General features: G+C 53.3%; 5 protein-coding genes across 5 annotated transcripts; 3 read left to right on the top strand and 2 right to left on the bottom strand.

The window, feature by feature from the left end:
- Window positions 1-349: 349 nt before the first annotated feature.
- HD553DRAFT_270294 (L-mandelate dehydrogenase) lies at window positions 350-2,563 on the top strand (the record flags this gene model as incomplete). The annotated part of the gene is made up of 11 exons (XM_046177656.1): window positions 350-558; window positions 621-645; window positions 707-753; window positions 818-926; window positions 995-1,072; window positions 1,134-1,203; window positions 1,266-1,574; window positions 1,729-1,988; window positions 2,049-2,089; window positions 2,156-2,373; window positions 2,460-2,563. 11 exons carry the CDS (start codon window positions 350-352, stop codon window positions 2,561-2,563), a joined length of 1,470 nt encoding a protein of 489 aa, XP_046037746.1.
- Window positions 2,564-2,773: 210 nt separating this feature from the next.
- Window positions 2,774-5,119, bottom strand: HD553DRAFT_205940 (glucose-6-P dehydrogenase). The gene is made up of 10 exons (XM_046177125.1): window positions 4,944-5,119; window positions 4,771-4,854; window positions 4,559-4,695; window positions 4,438-4,496; window positions 4,310-4,370; window positions 4,026-4,218; window positions 3,779-3,955; window positions 3,431-3,709; window positions 3,047-3,362; window positions 2,774-2,980 (listed from the first exon to the last, which is right to left on the bottom strand). Exons 1-10 carry the CDS (start codon window positions 5,005-5,007, stop codon window positions 2,860-2,862), a joined length of 1,491 nt encoding a protein of 496 aa, XP_046037745.1. The 5' UTR covers window positions 5,008-5,119; the 3' UTR covers window positions 2,774-2,859.
- Window positions 5,120-5,925: 806 nt separating this feature from the next.
- On the top strand, window positions 5,926-7,708 carry HD553DRAFT_205864 (uncharacterized protein). The gene is made up of 7 exons (XM_046177124.1): window positions 5,926-6,161; window positions 6,334-6,487; window positions 6,575-6,714; window positions 6,784-6,858; window positions 6,923-7,000; window positions 7,089-7,272; window positions 7,365-7,708. Exons 1-7 carry the CDS (start codon window positions 5,985-5,987, stop codon window positions 7,616-7,618), a joined length of 1,062 nt encoding a protein of 353 aa, XP_046037744.1. The 5' UTR covers window positions 5,926-5,984; the 3' UTR covers window positions 7,619-7,708.
- Window positions 7,709-7,797: 89 nt separating this feature from the next.
- On the bottom strand, window positions 7,798-11,464 carry HD553DRAFT_323110 (uncharacterized protein; the record flags this gene model as incomplete). The annotated part of the gene is made up of 4 exons (XM_046181365.1): window positions 7,798-10,459; window positions 10,547-10,989; window positions 11,082-11,285; window positions 11,426-11,464. The coding sequence occupies 4 exons, from the start codon at window positions 11,462-11,464 to the stop codon at window positions 7,798-7,800; spliced, it is 3,348 nt and encodes a 1,115-aa protein (XP_046037743.1).
- Window positions 11,465-11,860: 396 nt separating this feature from the next.
- HD553DRAFT_252896 (PIN domain-like protein) lies at window positions 11,861-16,449 on the top strand (the record flags this gene model as incomplete). The annotated part of the gene is made up of 13 exons (XM_046177331.1): window positions 11,861-11,913; window positions 12,002-12,059; window positions 12,184-12,443; window positions 12,523-12,704; window positions 12,753-13,405; window positions 13,505-14,112; window positions 14,239-14,620; window positions 14,684-15,007; window positions 15,134-15,805; window positions 15,872-15,928; window positions 15,988-16,070; window positions 16,135-16,222; window positions 16,285-16,449. Coding segments are annotated over 13 exons (3,585 nt in total), but the record flags the coding sequence as incomplete, so codon positions are not given.
- Window positions 16,450-18,593: the final 2,144 nt, after the last annotated feature.

The following is an 18,593-nucleotide window of genomic DNA, read 5'->3' as shown; positions in this document are numbered from 1 at the left end:
ACCCACCCATACCCTAGCATCAACGCTGAGAATGCTCCGTAATCTCTTCAAAATGCCAATGAGGCGCAAGTTATTGGCTCGCGATTATTTCGACTCTTACAAGCAGTTTGCCACATATCACCCCCTTCGCAGTCATGCTTTCAACGTGCCTCCCGCTCGCCCGGGTTCGAGGTCGTACTCATACACATCCACGGGAATGACATGGGCGCAAAAGATGACGGTTCTCTTCCTGTTGACCTTCGTAAGCGAGGCAGGCTCACCGGGCTATTGCGGCTGCAAGACTAATCGAAAGGATGTCCTGCAGTTTTTCGAAAACTATAGTGCCTACTTACGAGATCAGTCTGGAAAGATGATCCAGAACGAAGAAGCCAAGGACGACGAAGATCGAGCTCCGGCGGGTGCCAAGGGTAGCAAAAAGCTCGAAGTCGAAACTGGCTCCAAACGAGGCCGACCTGGTGGCGGGTATGCCGATAAGCAGCCATACTTATCGATGGATCAAGTCGCAAAACACAATCTCAGTAACGACGCTTGGGTGGTCATAGATGGGAATGTATGGGAGTGAGTGGAGATTAGCAGAGAGGGATTCCAAGGATGTGTCTGATAGTTCTGTCCCTCCGTAGCGTGTCGGACTTTCTGCCACATCACGTAAGCTGTTGTGAGAGCTATGCGATGCTCATATAAGCTAAAATTCGATATCTCTCGCCAGCCTGGAGGGTCCCGTATCGTACTTGCGAACGCCGGAAAAGACGCAACGTGAGCTGCCTTGTAGGACAAGACGGGGATTGATCCCCGCTAACCAGGCGCATGCACTTTATAGAGAAATTTATAAGGAACTTCATCCGCCAAACACCATCGAGAACAACCTCAGTCCAAAGCATTTCAAGGGAAGAATAGACCCGGAGCTAGCGAAGGAGGCAAGTCACGCCGTCTTCTCGAGCGACTGGGTATATGACCGCTCATGTTTAGTATGCTTTAGTATGCGGCATCTTATGAGGCAGAAATGAAACGTATCCAAGATGCTAGGGAGGCACTCCCAGCGGTAGAAACCATTCTAGGACTTCAGGAGATGGAGGTAAGTATGGGATGAGCCATCGCTTAATCTCATAGTCATTCAGCTATTTGAAACGGTACAGGACGCTGCCAAAGCCGTCTTGAGCACGAAGTCAACAGCTTACTACGAGACTGGAGCTCTGGACCACGTCAGTGAGTGTCATCGCGATGTGATTTTTAGAAGATGACTGAATGCGCGATTTCGATCGGCATAGCTCTGAAGGAGAACAGCAAGACATTCAGGAAATGCCGCCTGGTTCCGAGAGTGATGCGGGATGTCGGAACAACCTCGACCAGAACGAAAATCTTCGGTCTACCTTCCGCGCTTCCGATCTACGTCTCACCGGCCTCCAATGCACTTCTCGGACATCCCGACGCCGAGTTCAACATCGTTCGAGGTGCAGCACGTACAGGTATCGTACAGGGGGTTAGCGCGGCTAGCAGTCTTCCGCTCAACGAGCTGCTGGACGAGAAACACAACATGGACGAGGAGATTGAAGAGGGCAAATGGGGAAGAGGGCTTGGTGACAAGATGGGAATGGTATATCAAGTCTATGTACAGGAAGAGCGGGAAAAAACGGCCAAGCTCGTCAGAGAAGCGGTGGACGGAGGCGTTGGGCAAGTCATCGTTCCGAAACAAGTCTGAAAATATCATAGGGAACTGATCGGCCTCGTGAGTTGACAGAGCGCTACTACTCACAGTCGACTCCAACGTCCTGGGTCATCGCCAGACAAACGAGAAGCTCAAGGGTACTATAGGCGATGCTCAACCCGGTATTAGGGCGGAACCGAATACGGAATGGCCAGCGTACCACGATGCGCGACTCAACTGGGACGACCTGGATTGGTTGAAGGGTCTTGCGAAAGGGACGCCCATCTATCTTAAAGGTGTATGTAGCGCTGAGGACGTTCAATTGGCAAAAGAGCATGGGTTGGCAGTGAGTCATGATTGGCCCTTGAGCCCTCACCCCGGCCTGGCTTACGCGATGACCTTTCAGGGTGTTATTCTTTCCAACCATGGCGGCCGGCAGCTTGATTAGTGAGTCGATGGAGCTAGCGCAATGCCTCCAAGATAGCCTGCTGATGATTTTGGACATGTCACCAGCGCCCGGACTGGATTCGACTCTTTGAGATCACTGCATCAGACAAAGCCGGATCTGTTACGCGAACCAAACTTCGACGTGTACATCGATGGAGGGGTGAAGAGGGGAAGCGATGTGCTGATGGCGCTCGCCCTGGGCGCGCGGGGCGTCGGACTTGGACGTGCGTTCCTCTGGGCTCAGACTGCTTACGGGGAGAAAGGCGTGGTACGCGCCATCCGGAGTAAGTGAGATCGATTATTCCAATGCTATCCTTCGTGTCGACTAATCCCCCCCTCCCCTCCACTCCTTCCACCCCCACCGCTCTAGTTATGGAAAGCGAAATCATAATGGCCATGCGGCTACTAGGAGTCAACAGAATTTCGGATTTGAAGCCAGAGAACATAGAGTGTTTGCAAGAAGTCTGGAAATGAAGAAGGGGAGCTGGTGATGATACCCTGGAGGCGTCAAGTACCAGAGCAAGTGCAATGTGAGCTATGCGTCTTCTATGAACCCGCTTTGAGCGCCTAAAAAGAGGGTCATTGCCAGACACCGACATTGAAGCCAATACATCTTTCCTTCCTTTTGAATTCCGCTAACCTCTCTTGAGCCTTTTGAGTACGGCTTGCCAAACGAAGCCTCTTATCCATGACTCTATTGACAACCGTTTCCCTCAATCGTTTCCCCTCTGGCCATTCTTGTATTAATCATTCTCAGGTTCGCTTAGTTTTTACTGGTCTACGGGCAAGTTGAACCGCTTTTCAAACTCGAACTGCTCTTCCGGCCCATGGCTCCCGTAAGCATACTTGATAGGGGTAGGTCCATTGGGTCCTTCGATGTATCGCAACAACCTGACATAGGACAAAAAGACGGTCAGCGGGTCTGCCTACCGCATGAAGGATACACTAGGCGCTTACGGGGTGAAAATCTCCCACGACGCGATGACTTCGTCCTCTCTCACAAAGCCGGATTGATCCCCCTTGAAGACGTTTCCTATCACAACCTCGTACGCGAGCTTGTCCCCAGCCACTTTCCGTCCTGGTACGGTATATTTCATCTCGTCCGAGATTGACTCGGACCCCTTGCTCAATGGTTTCAAAAGGTTGGTCTTGAAGTAAATGGCGGGTTCCGGGTTGAGCCTAACGACAAGCGCGCTCGGGGCAGAGACATTGAATACGTTGTGCTTGGGGGCTTTGAAGTTGAAAGTCATGGTCATGATGCCCTCGTCCAACGCTAAACGGGATGCGCGAGAAAGGGATTAGTAAGATGATGCTCTTTGGCATAGGCTGATTGAGCCTCACCTTTTCCGCATTTGACCAACACGGGCACACCCTTCCACCTCTCGTTATCGATCTTCATTGCCCACTGCGCAAACGTCGCCGTCTTGCTGTTGTCTGGAACGGTCTCGTCATCTACATAGCTCTTCTTGCCATTTCCTTCAGCGTATTGGCCGAGCACCAGGTCAGAATTCTCGATCGGTGGGATGCTTTTGAGCACGTCAACCTTGTTGTCACGCATAGAATCGTTGTCCATCGAATCAGGAGGATCCATTGTCAAGATTGAGATAGCTTGCAAGAGGTCTGTGAATTTCCGCGTCAACCATCCAGTCATCCGAGCGACATCTTGAAGCATAGACCATGCAAACTCACGGTTCTGTCCGACATCCCGAATCATCCCGAACTCGTCGAAATACCCTCCTCGACCCTCGGCTCCAAACTTTTCCTTCATGACAACCGAGATGCTCTCGACATGTTCCCGATTGAGCAGAGGCTCGATGAATCGATTGGCGAACCTCAAATGGTAAATTGCCCTAATCATCTCTTCGCCTGTGTTTGTCAAATCATAGTCGAGTTGGATGAGCACTTGCTCTGGTCCTGGCATCTGTCCCAGACTTGCCCAAATAATGATCGATCCGGTAGATCTCATCTTCCTTCCAATCCTCAGCGATGCTATTCATCATCGCCCTACAATCCTCTGTATCCTTTCCGAATGGTTTCTCGATGACTAGTCGGTTGATCTTGCCGCTCCAATAATTGTTCTTCTTGATCATGTGGGAGACCTGGGCGAACGACGAGGGAGGCAAGGCTAGCTGTGAAAGAGACGAGAATCGAAGATCGCGCAGTCATTCCGCTTAGTAACGACGAACGGCCATGAGTGTATTTGAAAGGTAAAACACATACGTAGAATACCCGGTTGGCTCGTTTTCCGTCAAACTCCTCGTTCTCTATCCTCCGCATTTCTCTGTTCCGGACAAGCCAGTCTGTCAGGCTATATCTCGTCGGTATCCTCCACTCCGGGTTGAACGTACTTTTCCAGCCCTTGGAACCCCTCATCCTTGTCGTACGGGCCTTGCACGTACTTGCAGATCTATACAGACAAACCGTTGCGAAACTCAGCGTACGAACAAAAGCGTCAACGGCTGGATCTACCTTTTTGAATTCTTCCTTCTTGGCATCGTTCGCCTTGATGTGTCCTTCCTTTTCATCGTCCCGGATCTTCCAGAACAACTGTTCGTCGAACTTCTCGTCCGACATTTTTGAGCGAGCATATCCTAAGATCCTGGTATCTAACACCGCACAGGAACTCCAAGAGTTCAGCTTTCGTGTCGCCGGTCAGGTTGGACGGAAATCAGGGTATGTACTGGCAGGAAGTAAACCCTCGACGAGCAACGCGTACAGCGCGGGGAAGGTCGATTTCTTGGCGAGATCCCCCGAAGCTCCAAAGACTAAGAAGCAAGAACGATAGATGAATCAGTCACATTGCTCAGAGAGGAGTTTACTGCTCATTTTGCGGGCCTCAGAAAAGCTGGCGTACCGACGACGATGGCATCTTCCTCGATCGCTCCGCTTCGCTGATCTTGTTGGGAATCGTTGGACATGGCGAATTGTCTGAATGATGAGACTTGGGTTTTCAAATTGGGGAGTAGGCCACGAATGGTATCCTGCGAGGGCGATGATCTGATATTCTGACGAGTTTGATCTGAATTCCCCATCTCGCATCTCGATTCCAAGATTTGGGAAAGGACGCTCACAGCCGTAGATCGTGATGAGGTCATCTCTGTCTCTCTTTCGGAAGCAATTAATTACGAGAGAGAGAGCTCACGGCCGTCGAATGCCGAACACCGATGGGCCGCGTTCCCAATGTCGCGTTTCAGATGTGGAAACATGTCCTGTCCTTTCTTGTGGACATGAGCTAGCCGTTTCAAAGTCTCACGTCGTGTAAAGCCGATTCGCAAATGTGAAGACACTGGACTCTTCACCCTTGCCACATCGACACCTGTATATACCTGACTGAATCCCCTTGATAGGTGAAAGGAATCGTTATCAATTTTGTAATCGCTTTTTACCAGTCAGTCGATATCTGAAAAGACATGGTCGTAATTGTGCCCTCGGCTAGTGTATAGCCCTGGCTATCGTGGTTATGGACTGTTGCCTTTAGATCCATTGAGTGCTGCGTATAAATTGCTGAAGATGAGTGACTCGACGGTTTTCGATGGTTTCATGGAGTCCTACCGATCCCCCTTCTATCGAGAAGAAGACGAATGTTAGAAAGCCATTGTTAGGCTGGCTGAGCCGTCGACTCCGGTCGCAGACATATAACCACTGGCCACTAGCTGAGTCCGTAAGCAGCTGGTCGGTCGGTCGAACGCTTTTTGTGAAAAGCTAAGTGTCGGTAATTTCTTGAAAGGTTCCGGAAGATCCGGAAGTAAATTCGTGGCATCGACGTCGCCTAGCTAACTGTAATCAACTCACCTTACAAAGTTGCATCATCATCATCATCATCATCCTTAGTTTCCGCAACATCTTCTCCCCGGATGACCTGCTCATAGGCTCACGTCGACGCTCACAGAGAAACATGTCGCGGACACACTCTTTCCAACAGATCCCTACTGACCCGGACGCCAACACGCTCTCCGGTCGACGCCGCAGTCGAAGAGACTGGGGTGGGATCCTGAACGTTGTGTTGAATCCCGCCCTGAACGCTCTGGAGACGGTATGGAAACGGTATCAGAGGACGAGTAGGAGACAGAAGGCAAGTCGGCGGACGAAATAAATTGACTCCGTAAAGCAAGGTTTCGGAACTGATCACCGACCTCACATCAACCGGGTTTGCACGTACAGCTCATCTTATGGTCCGTCTACGGGCACCCGACTCCAGCTCATTCATAACGCTAACGCCATGTCCCACATCCGCATCTACTTCTGCTTGTCGCAGGACTTTTGTTGCTATCAACCTGGCCATCCTCCTCGCCATCTACATCGTCACGCCAACGAGGATCTTGCAGTCCTTGCAAAACCTCTCGGGATGGTTACGAGATCAAGGGTCGTTTGGCGCGTTCCTCTTGTTCATGGCCACCGGTAAGCTCGAGTTCCGCTGGCCCGCCAATTCTCGAATTGATCAGCTGATTTTGGGCTCCTCTCGTCATTATATCCTATCTCTTGAAGTCTTGTCCTCCCACCCGCCGTTGTTCGGGTTCGCGTCGTCCCTGACCCTCATCGGATTTACGTTCGGGATGTGGCCCGGAGCTTTTATTGGTGTCATAGGGAGCATGTGTGGGTCTGGGTTGGCCTTCTGGAGCGTTAGAGTGGGTCTCACGTGTTAGGAAATGTCGGAAGTTGATAGCTGCTAATCTGCGGATGATGACGTGCGGCAGACATTCTTTTTGCAGTGGATGAAACGGTTTGGAGCGGGCAAGTCGGACAAGTGGGAAGCGTTCTCACATGTCATCGCGAGTCACATAACAACCTCGGAAAGAGTGACAACTTGGACGCTGATGTGAATTTTCTGTATAGAAAGCAAAGGGGACGATCCTGGTCATCATGATTCGATGGTGTCCCTTGCCTTGGGCGTTGAGTAACGGGATGTTTGCCGTAAGCTCCCGGGCTCGGGTCAACGCAGCAACGAGATTCAACACCACACTAACCTCGATTACCACCGTTCTACACCCTCATGACACAGTCCATCGAAACCGTCTCCTTTCCCTCATTCATGCTCGCCAATCTCCTCCTCCAGCCGAGGCTGATGATCCCGATCTTTATCGGCTCACGTCTGGAATCGCTCACCGAGTCGGGTCCTGCCGACCCGGTAGGCAGGTGGATCAACTTGGGAGCCATCTTGCTCGGGGTTAGCATCAGCGCGGGTAGTAAGTCTCGGATCCAAGTCATTGCGCTTGCAATATACTGCGTGCGTTCCGGGTTGTCCTGATTCGTTGGATTCGCTTCACTCTGCAAACAGCGGGCTGGTTCATCTACCGCGCGACACTGCAGCAGATGGAACAATTACGAGCCTCTGGCGACCTGACCGATCGAGAGGCTGACGACGCCGAGGATATCCTGGAGAGGAACGCCTTGCTCGCCGATTTTTCCGGCAGCGATAGCGATGCTGACGAGCTTCGTCTAGGTGGAGTTCTCGAGAACGGTCATGGCCATGGGCCAAACGTGGGCCGATCGAGTGTTCGGTCGGGGCATATTAGACAAGAGAGCGTATAGACAAAACAAGCTTGTAGTGTCGTAAGTATAGGCGTTGCACATCAATATATCCTTGGGAGAGCGTTAGGCGACAGGTGCAATGACCTGGAATGGTAGGAAAGGTTTGATCGAAATCCGAAATGTAGAGATTCTACTACAACAAGAGAAACCAGAATCGCTAGGAATTGCATTATATCTGTTCAAGCAGTCATTCTTGGAGGCGGGCTGTTACTCGGTGTAGCGCTGCTATGACCCAACATGCGGACTTTTGCACGACCCGACGTGTGACCTAGAGGCGAGCTTCGGCCTGGAGATTGCCCTTCGTTCTGCTCAGGCGGGCTCAAATTTTCGAAAAACTCCTGCAATTGCTTGACTCGAGGCCGCTTTTGCGAGGGCGATAACTTGTCAGGCGTGGCGGGTAATGCGACGGGCTTGACTAGAAGGTTCCCCTTGTCGGCGAGTATCCTAGAGGCTACAGGCTTGCCCCCCTTGACCACCACTTCGTCTTCCGCTCCAGAAGCCTCGGAAAATTCAAGCAGGTCGACCTCCTTCTCCGGCTCGCTTTCCGAGGAGAATCTGAGGAGATCAATTTCCTTTTCCATTTCGGCCTTCTGTGCGACAAGTCTCCGAGCTACCGCTCTGGCCAACGAGTTCTTTTGGGCGGGATTGCGATCTTCCGGCTTCTTGAAAGTCACGCTAGCGATGGATGTTTCGGCTTCAGTTTCGATGTCGCCCTCGGCACCTTCATCCTCCGTTTGAACGTCTGACTCCCATTCCATAGGAATTGTCTCGGCCGATGAGGACGGCGCAGGACTGCTAGCAGCTACCGGACACGCTTCGTCTACGAGCAGAACAATGTCGACATTGCGATCCGTTGAGATATTCTTGCTAGACAAGAGGTCGGCCAGACGAAGAGATTCGATCTGGCCAAACTTTTTGGGAGTCATAGTAGGCGAGGTAGGTTGCGAGATTCCTTCGTCGTCCGAGTCGGGAAGTGGAATCTCTTCTGCGAGGAGCGCCGGATTCTGGCTAGCAGCTGGCATAGCCATCGCAGGCGAGTCTGGCAACGGCCGCGAAATCGCTTGCAGCATGATTGCATCGGGATTTCTGCTTTGTTGCTGCTCGTGGGTGGAGTCCGAAGTAGGAGAAGGCGGCAATGGGATTCGGACGGCGACCTGTTGGACCTCTGCAGCGGAAACGATGATCCTGGCTTTCGGCGTAGGGCTGGAGACGGCCGACGATCCCACTTCCGGGATACTCATCTTGATCTTGCTAGTAGAGCGTACGATACCCTTGGACACCGGTCGGAAAGGCGTCCGCTCTTTACCCTCGACATGTCCTGCAGCTCTACCCTTGACGTTGCCCGGCATAAATGCCTCACCCGCCCCAGCCTTCGTGGGCAGTGGCTTCTTCTTGGCAACGGTCGCTGATGGGATAGGAGGTTTCGTCTTGATTCTAGGTTGGCGGGGCGAGACGACCAACTTGGCCTGTGGCGACTGTTTGGCTGCCCGCATAGCCATCGCAGCTTGACTTGATACTGGCGCTCTTGCGACCGGTCTCCCTTGACCTTCCCTGGCCGCGTCTCTTGTCTCCGGTGCATTTCGTTCGACTCTCTTCACCTCGCCACCACCACCTTCCCGAGACGTCGAGCTTGTCGGCCTAAACGTCTGTCTCGCGGTCGAAACCGGTCTCTTCTCTTGTCCCTGTCCCGTCTCAGTATCCTTCTTCGCCGACGCGGCAGGAGCGGCCGTAAAGACGTCCCTTTCCTCTTCCTCCCTCTTGCCTTCGGCTGCCGACGCAGCTTGCTTGGCGTCCACTCGAGCTTGAACACCCGCCGGCAAGATCGGTTTCCTCATTCCGACCCCGGCCGAGACGACCCTCTTCCCGGCAGTTGCTCCCAGAGAAGCGCCTCCCGATTGTGGGAAACCCGCACTCGTCACCCTGGCCTGCAGATTAGGCCTCACTGGCGCTCCAAACAAGTTACCCCTTGGCGTCGTACTCCCGCTAGACGTCTCCCTCCCTTCGGTCAGGTTGCCCAACGCAGTATACGTCCGGACGGGCCTCATTGGTCCTTGTCCGATCGCCGCCAAATTTGCCCGTCGAGCTTGAGCAGCGGTCGTCGTCGTCGCTGTTGCGGTACTGGCGGATGTAGTGTTGGTCAAAGCTGTATCCGTTGACGATACGTTCGAAATGACCCTTGGCCTGCTCGGCCCTGCCGATGCCTGGCCTTGCCCTTGCCCTTGAGGCTGAGGCTGGCGTGTGTGTGCGACAGGCTCGATCATAGACTGCAAGGAAGATGATTGCGTGGACGAGACAGACAATTTCAACTGCCTCAAACCGGGTCGTACGTCGGCCGAGGAGGCGGCTCGAGAGTGTGCGAGTTGTTGATGTTGAGAGGAAGTTTGATACTGGTACTGCTGGTGCTGATTGGTGATCACGGCGGCAGAGGTCGACCTGCTCAACCCTGTTCGTCCGTTGTTACTGTGGTCGACAGCCGAAGAGGAAGAACCCAAGGAAGGGAACGGGAAACCTCCGGTCTGGGCGTTCGAGGAGGATCCCATCGCTGGCCTCGCCGCTGTCGCTGCACTGCCACTGACAGCCCTCTGACCCGACCCGGATCCGGACCCCTGCCCAATCTGTGCCGAAGTCGAGCTCGCACTGACGGACCGTGCATTGTTGTTGTTGTTGTTATTGCCCATCATCGTCGACGTCGAGGAACCTAACGTTGAAGGGTGTCTCGATATGGGGGCAGTTGTGGACGTCGAAAGAGGGTGCATCTTGGGTGGCGGGTTCGATGATCCGCCAGCTGAGGCTTTGATGTTCAAGTATCTCCTCGTCGTGGGCGTCAACGGGGTCGTAAAACTACGATCGTATTCGCGTTCATAAGTCAGAATCGATCGCCACTTCTTTTTATCAAACAACACTCCAATCTCTGAATCGCCAGCTCACCCAATTACTCGATCCGCAAACCGTTCGTTGTAGACCTCCCACATTCCCTTGGCGATCTTTCTCACCTCGGCATCTCTCTCCGTAGCCATCCTCTTTATCGCATCCTCCACTTCGCCCAGACCTTTGTTGCCCAACGTCGCCATCCCCCATTCCTGCAACACATAACTCAAGACGGTCCCACAAGCCCTCCGGCATGTATCGGACTTGTCGTCCACCCCGGATTTGACGATCAAGATGAAGGAAGGATGGGGACAGTATTGAGCGATGGTGAGGAGGGATTTCTCGGCGCGGCGTAGGTAGACCTTGTTGGGTCTCGCGAGGAGTTTGATCAAAGGAGGTACGTAGAGGGAGATCAGGGGAATGAAGGAGGATGCGAGACGCGGGGCCATGGAAGTGAGAAAATCGGTTGCCACGCCGGACAGTTTGCCGCGGTCCGAAAGCATCTGCCGAGGAGGTCAAGCGTCGCGTCATTGATCAGTATAATCAATCGCCGCCAGCTCATGACACGCCAAATCCAGATCGGACAGATACTCACACACCGGACGATCTTATCCCCCAACCCTTTGATGCCCACTCCTTGCAAGTAGACATCCGTATGTCTGTACCCACCGCCTCGTGTGACCGCGGCGAACCTCAGCAAGGCCTTTTCGAATTTCCCCCATGTGTCCTCTGTCTCTTCGGGTGCGAGAGCGTCTTCCAGCTTTTCTAATTCGAGGAGGAGTTGGTCCGGTGTCGTACACTGACGAGAATTCACAACGTAGTAGTGTATAGCAGACATGAGTAGGATGAGATGGGAGACGAGAGCAAAGGAGGTGTATAGACATGTTAGTCGCGAGTCGGGCAAGGATGAAGTCGCGGCTGAAGGCGGGCGTTGCTCACGGGGATCTTGTCATCGCTTCCTATAGCTTTTGGAGCCATGTTTCGTGGTAGCGGCCGTCTGACTAACTATGGCTATTGTTGTCGATCAGGTCGAGAGAGAGAGAGAGAGAGAGAGCGAGTAGATGTTGAATCAACAGAACGAGAGCCCCGGCTTTGTTTACCATCTCGCAGGAGAGGAGAGGGGGGGGCGACGTGTATCTGCACAACGTAATAACGTAATCACTTGCACACACCGGGGTCTCCATCGACGGTTTGACATAATCACGTGACCCATCTCCTCGATCGAAGTCGCATGAGTCACTCACTCTCACACTCACTTGGATTACTTTACTTGGCTGAGAAAGGGGTCGACTCTCATCTCCTTCGCAACTCTTTTGACACTTGTAAACGTCACAGCCAAATCAGCAAAGGAACAGAGGATTAGATCCGCTCGACATGGGCGTCAAGGGCTTGTGGTCACTCCTCGGTCCGGTGGCCAGACCCATCAAGTGAGTAGTTATTCACGCGAATGACCTCTCTTTCGTTGTGCTTGAAAACTACTGATAACACGCACGCCCACTGCTCGTCGTGTCACAGGCTGGAGACGCTCGAAGGAAAGAGGATGGCCATTGATAGTTCCATCTGGCTGTACCAGGTAAGACTGGCTTTCGTTACGACGGTTGAGGAGCTCCGAAGGCTAGACCGGCGTCGTCGATCCAGCGCTTTCATCTCGTCTCCCACCTTGACTGACATGTCCCGCCATCATCCTATACTCCCAGTTTCAAGCGACCATGCGTGACAAGGAGGGTCGGGTTCTCGTCAACGCCCACGTCCTCGGTTTCCTTCGCCGGATCAACAAGCTCCTCTTTCACGGCATCAAACCCGTATTTGTATTCGACGGCGGTGCTCCCAACTTGAAGAAGAGCACGATCGCTGAGAGGAGGAGGAAAAAGGCTGGGGCGGCTGCTAATCATGCCAAGGTCGCCGAGAGGTTATTTGCGGCGCAGATGAGAAGGGAAGCCGTCAAACAAGCTCAGGCGTGAGTGTCTCCCCTTTTACCTGCCTAGGATCTGATCGGTACAGTGCTGATGGCGTCTACGCATTCCGGGCATCCGCAGACAAAGGGAGAAACAACAGGCCTCGGCTGAACAGAGAGGCCAGGCAGAATATGGATACAGACCCGAGGAGGGAGAAGCGATCCCGGAAGGGGCCGAGTACTTGGAAGAACTCGAAGACGATGGGCCCAGGAACGAGTCGACCCCTGCTAGGAGGAGGCTGACAGGTGAAGACTCTCCAGCGAGTCGCGGCGGTGGCGAAGGGTCTCCGGCTACCGGAGCTGGTGCTGGAGCGGGCTCACTGAGCTTGGACGAGCTGGGAGAACAGCGGAGGAAGAAGTTTCGGAAACACGATCCATACCGCCTGCCCGAACTGCCTGACAATGCCTTTCGACCGCCTACGATGGGAGGCGTAGCTTCGGGATCGAAAGCTTCGAATACCAAAGGATCGGGACCTGGAAGAGCTTCCCGTCTGGACCCGCGTCTAGCGACTGAAGAAGAACTCCAGCATTTCATCGAAGAGATGCGTCCTGAAGACCTCGATTTCGATTCCCCTGAATTCCACTCGTTACCTACCGAGGTGCAATACGAGATCATCGGTGATCTCCGGATCCGATCGAGACAACAGTCTCATAAACGCCTGGCTTCGATGTTACAAAAGGCACCGACCCCACTGGATTTCTCCAAAGCCCAGATCGCGCAGTTGAGCCAGAGGAACGTACTGACGCAGAGGCTATTGACCGTGACGGACACAATCGGGAATTCGGGATTGCAGATCCCTGTGAGGGTAGCTAGTGAGCGGAACAGGGAGTACGTCTTGGTTCGAAACCCCGAGGCGGAGGGCGGAGGGTGGGTCCTGGGGGTCAGGGATCAGGGGACGGAGCAGGCCCCGATCATCGTCGAGGAAAGCCCGAGGAAGAAGAAGAAGGCACAGAGGGCGAGGATCGTGGATGGGGTCTTGCGAAGGGAAAAGCGTAAGCACGAAAGCAATAGCGAGGAGGCGAGCGGTGACGAGCGGAACGGCGAAGAAAAGGAAACCGACGAGGACGAGGTGGTGCCCATCCCCTTCACCATGGACCCCGACTTGCGAGCTTCGAGGCAGAAGGAATTCCTCGATGCGGTCGCTCGACGGCATACACCGAAAAAGGCGGGCGGGAAGCAGACTTATGATCAGGTCATCAAGGCGAAACCCAAGCAAAAGGAGAGCGTGCCTCTGTTTATCGAGGACGACGTCGAGGACGAGAATGCGGAGGACGGTGGAGACGACGCGGTCGACGAGTTTGAGGAGGTCCAGGTGAATCGGGTTGGTACAGCACACGTACCGGTAGAACCGCCCTCGTCCGACGTCGAGATGGAAGAGATCGAGGTTGAAGTCCCGATCCCCGATCTGGATCTTCGTGCGGCCATGTCAGAGAGCGTGATAGAGGCGCTGCGCCGGAGAGAAGAAGAAGACCGAGCCTTGTTGGCGGCTTTACGGGCTAGCAAGTCGGACGCTCGGCTACACTTTGACGCGGCCGAGAGGGACGGCAGTATAGCAGAGACGAGGTCGACAATGACAGAGAGCGTCAAGGACCTGGGATCGGATGACGACGACGAGAGTATGGAAGAGGTACCGTTGGAAAAAACGACGGGGAGTAAACCAACCGCCGAGCCGTTCAGTGAAGTGTCACCCTTCTTTCCACCTGAGCCACCCGTCGCGGGACCTTCCCGCACCAGGGTGGATCCCGAGTCTTCAAACAAGACCGTGGTCACATCGAAGGACTATGCTCGTCCTCCAAGTCCTAAGTTGCAATCGAACGGCTTGCTGGACACGATCGACGATCCTTCAACCGATAATGCGGCGCCACTCGTCAATCTTCTCCTCGTCGACCCCGAAGTGGATGCGTTGCAACAGACTCCGAAGAACACATCGAAAGCGCAAGCGGTCGATCCATTCTCAACTCCACTAGCTAAACCAGCGAAACAGTCCGCCGAAGCTCGCCCCGAAGCACGAAATTCCCATAGCCCTATAGTGAATGACAGACCACTGGTCACTCCCGCCAAGGTCCAGCCGGAACGGCCTCAACCACCGGTACAAGTACCTCGCCAACAGGAGACCATCAAACGCTCCGCGCCTTCACTTCCGCAAGTCCGGGGAACCAAGACGATAGAAATGCCATCAGTCCCGGTAGCTTCTAAATCCACGCGTGGAAGTGTAAAGGAGCATCATGCTCAAAAGGACAAGGCCGAAACACCCGCTTCAGAAGCTCAAATCGCCCCAAGTCGTCGACCATTCACAGCCTCAACGTCGGACCCCTCGCCATTTATTGATGTAGCTGACAAGATGGACGAGGAACCAGAGGCAAATAGCAACCCGAAAGAACAGCAAATCCTGAGCCTTCCGGCACCACATCCCACCGAGATCGAAACCCACGTGGAACCGATAGTACAACCGGACCCAGGTGTCGCTGGGCCGCCAGACGATAAGGAAGAAGATATGGAATGGGAAGCCTCGCCCCCTCCCGCTCCAAAACAGCTCTCTCGTAATGTGTCCAAGGCATTATCGGATGTCCAGCAACAGGACAACTTTGACCGTGCTCTGCTACGTGCTAGTCGGGACCCTGACGAAGACGACTTTGACGACTCGCTATCCATCCGGGACGATGATGACAATTCGGATGATGGTCTATCCGAGCACGAGAGGGCTGAACATCGAAAAGGCATCTTTCCCGCCCCGCCTAGAGATTTGGCAGAGGACGAAGGAGGCGTCGACATGAACGCCGAGGGTGACGATTACGCCCGCTTTTTGTCGCAGATCAAGGGACGCAATCTGACTGAAGTACGACAAGAGATCGACAACGAGATCCGAACGCTGAACCAGCAAAACAAGGTTGCGATGCGAGACTCGGAAGAGATTACCCATCAGATGGTCGCTCAGATACAACTCATGCTGCGTCTCTTCGGTATACCCTACATCACGGCACCCATGGAAGCCGAAGCTCAATGTGCGGAACTCGCTCGGCTGAACCTGGTCGACGGTGTCATCACAGACGACAACGATGTGTTCCTGTTCGGGGGCACCCAGTGTTTCAAGAACCTCTTCAATGACGCCAAATACGTCGAATGTTTTATCGCAAACGATCTCGACCGGGAACTCATGTTGAACCGAGACAGGCTCATCTCGCTTGCATACCTGCTCGGGAGCGATTATACGATCGGCCTTCCTGGAGTCGGTCCCGTCGTTGCGATGGAGCTAATGGCAGAGTTTCCCGGTCCTCGTGGACTGGAGGATTTCAAGCAATGGTGGTTGGAGGTACAGTTGGGTAAAGACGACACGTCGATCCAGACCAAATTCCAGAAGACTTTTGTGAGTGGACATCGTTCCGCGAAACGCTAGTTACAATACCTGAAGTCCGGACATGTCGATATATAGAAGAAGAAATTCTCCAACGTCATTCACATCGACCCTGGATGGCCAAATCCCCTCGTCGTGAGTCCCGTATACGTGTTGCTACACTCCACTGCAAGCTGAAGGTATCCTTTCTACAGCGAGACGCCTATAATAATCCAGAGGTCGAGACTTCCGATGAGCCGTTCAACTGGGGTTTCCCGGACCTGAACGGCTTGCGAGGGTGAGCACGGCCGCCCGAGAGTTCTGGCGTTCCCAAAGCGCGCGCTAACATGTCAGTCTTACAGCTTTCTGAGAACGGAGTTGTCATGGTCCGTGTCGAAAGTGGATGATGAATTGACTCCAATTGTGCAACGTATCGCGAGGAGAGGACAGGTGAGTGATTCCTCTGAAGCATACTTCGATTGTCGGTAACTCATTTGAGCGTTGTGTGATAGGCGGGAGCGATGAACAAGCAGACCATCCTCGATCCCTTCTTCGACGCGTCTCTCGGTAAAGGCATGTTCGCGCCTCGAGTTCGGACCAAATATCCCTCGAAACGACTGCAGGCGGTCATCAAGATGTTCCGAGAAGCCGAAGCTAGGATCCGTGGCGAAGTTGTCCCGGAGCATTTCGGCGAGATGCTGGCCGATCTCGAAGATGAGCCATTACGAGAGGTCGATCTGAATGATGCGAACCAGCTGAACAACACAGGGCAGAATGAGACGGGCACAAAGCGCAAAGTCTCGGCAACCAAGAGGAAGCGAACGAGTGCTGGAGAAGGCGAAGAGAACGAGGGCGTGCAAAAGAAGGCACCTAGGCGGCGCAAGACGCAAGACAGCGAAAGCGTGGCGGACATGGACGATGGCGAAGCGACCGGGAGCCGTTCGCGGGGATCGTCGAACGCTTCTACCCGTGGAAAGAGAGGAAAAGCAACAAGGGGCGGTACGCGGGGCAGCAAAACGAAAAGGACGCGGTCGACCCGATCCGAATCGACAGCCCGGCCGGTGGAAGGCGATAATCAAATAAATGTGACAGGGCTGCAGCCGGTCTCCTCCCCTCTCGATGATCAAGGGTATGACCAGCTCTTTCTGGAGATCGCTAGCGATCCTGTCGAGCCGGAAGATGATCATCCGGGGAGACCGAGACCGAGGCAAAGGAAGAATATCGATGGGCCCTTTTAGAGATTGAGTCACCCCCACTGTATCCTAGCTTCTAGACAACCATGTAGCACATCATACGAGAAACATGTCTGTTCGACTTGAGGGTTGAAGAAGTTGTGATTAGCAACTCCGACGGATTGCCTTCTCGTTCAAGGAAAGTAGCGGCGATATGGGATAGCGTAATTATGCCTGACGTGTCGGCGACCCAGAAAGCAGAGGACTCGGCCGGCAAGCGGGCCCCAACTCCAGCGGCGTTAGTCTCTAGGGGCGGCAGTTTCTTCGAGTGATGTCGCTATAATCTATACAAGGGAATATAGCTGGTTGAAACGTATTTATTTCAAACTAAAACATACATTCAAACAGAACGACAAGGTATACAGCAGACAGAGGCTCGATGTGTAAAGCAGAGATGCGCCATTCATCGAGGCAATTCGCCGGCCAGGTGGTTATACTTTGGTCGCTAACTCCGGAAGCCGTCATGCTCGAGTATCGATACAAGTCACCGATCATCGTAGCCATGGGTTTCAGCGATAGTGCATCTGTGTTGACTCTACTCGTATCGCTGCACAGGACGATGGTTGCCCAGCAGCAGGATCCGAAAGTTGAGGCGCGCGTGTCAACAACGCGCGCCGAGTAGTCTAGCTGTCACAGAGAGGCTCCTCCTTCAGTTAAAAGAACAAAGTGATAAGATCGGGGTTCAAATCCTGCGCCTGGCATATTATTGACCTGAAAAGATGAAATTACACTGAAGGAGAGAGTACTCGGCCAAGGCCAACGAGGGTTAACTTCACTAAAAGATGCTAGAAAAGAGAGACAAGCACACTAATACAGCAGGGCACCCCACCTATACATCAGCGTAATAAATCGATGGCCAATCATTCGAAGATTCAACTCCTAGAATGGTTGGTGGGCGAAAAGCATTTTTTGCAGTTTCGACATCAGTCACTGCAGAGTGTCATGCTCACTGAATTTTGTAATCCACGATCGTGAGCACCTAACCAACCCCTTTGTGCTGATTTTTTACAATCACAACGTTTTTGCTCCTTCTCGGTTCGGGTCGTTTGTCATTTCCGTGTTTTTATTTGTTCAGCACTTCCATTTCCAAGTATTCTACCGCAATTCTGCAGCACGATCAACGACTGAGGGGATGTCTTTGACCTGGAATCGATACCGCCCTACTCTGGCTAACAATTAGCGCTTTCGCTCGACAACCGAGGCACTGGTCCTTTATTTGGTCACAACTTTGTCGCCTGTCGCCTGCTGGTGGAACGGCTCCTGGATATGTTCAAGTGGTATATCGCCTATCCCTCTGTGAAGTCTAACCTCTGGATAGACCGGTATGTAAAGTAGAGGCACGGGTATAACTCAATAAAGGAATCACATTCTATCGTCTAAATCAGTTGAGGTAGACAAGCGATGTACGTGCCGGCTTGAACCTCCTCCTCGCCCAGCGCAGACCAGACCTTCCCAAACGTTTGTTTCGCTCGATTGCTCGATGTATACTGCTTCTACCCGAGGAATACGACTTGGCTGTTTCAGGTGGTGTCGTGAGCCTGCGATGTTATAAGAGAGACTTGCGATCAGCGGCACGCGGTCTGAGTTTC

Source organism: Filobasidium floriforme (genome assembly GCF_021052385.1).
Source record: "Filobasidium floriforme strain CBS 6241 chromosome Unknown HD553scaffold_7, whole genome shotgun sequence".
In the NCBI taxonomy this organism is placed as follows: Eukaryota; Fungi; Basidiomycota; class Tremellomycetes; order Filobasidiales; family Filobasidiaceae; genus Filobasidium; species Filobasidium floriforme.
This window is presented reverse-complemented; position numbering and strand designations above follow the sequence as displayed.

Bases quoted from the DNA above. Each gene is read 5' to 3' on its own strand.
- HD553DRAFT_205940 (XM_046177125.1), bottom strand. From the start codon at position 5,007: ATGTCCAACGATTCCCAACAAGATCAGCGAAGCGGAGCGATCGAGGAA. The intron at 4,855-4,943 runs GTACGCCAGCTT...CTTGCTTCTTAG, and splicing joins GGAAGATGCCATCGTCGTCG to TCTTTGGAGCTTCGGGGGAT. The intron at 3,956-4,025 runs GCAAGTCTGGGA...TGACAAACACAG, and splicing joins CCGGATCGATCATTATTTGG to GCGAAGAGATGATTAGGGCA.
- HD553DRAFT_205864 (XM_046177124.1), top strand. From the start codon at position 5,985: ATGTCGCGGACACACTCTTTCCAACAGATCCCTACTGACCCGGACGCC. The intron at 6,488-6,574 runs GTAAGCTCGAGT...TATCTCTTGAAG, and splicing joins CCTCTTGTTCATGGCCACCG to TCTTGTCCTCCCACCCGCCG. The intron at 6,859-6,922 runs GCGAGTCACATA...TTTTCTGTATAG, and splicing joins AAGCGTTCTCACATGTCATC to AAAGCAAAGGGGACGATCCT.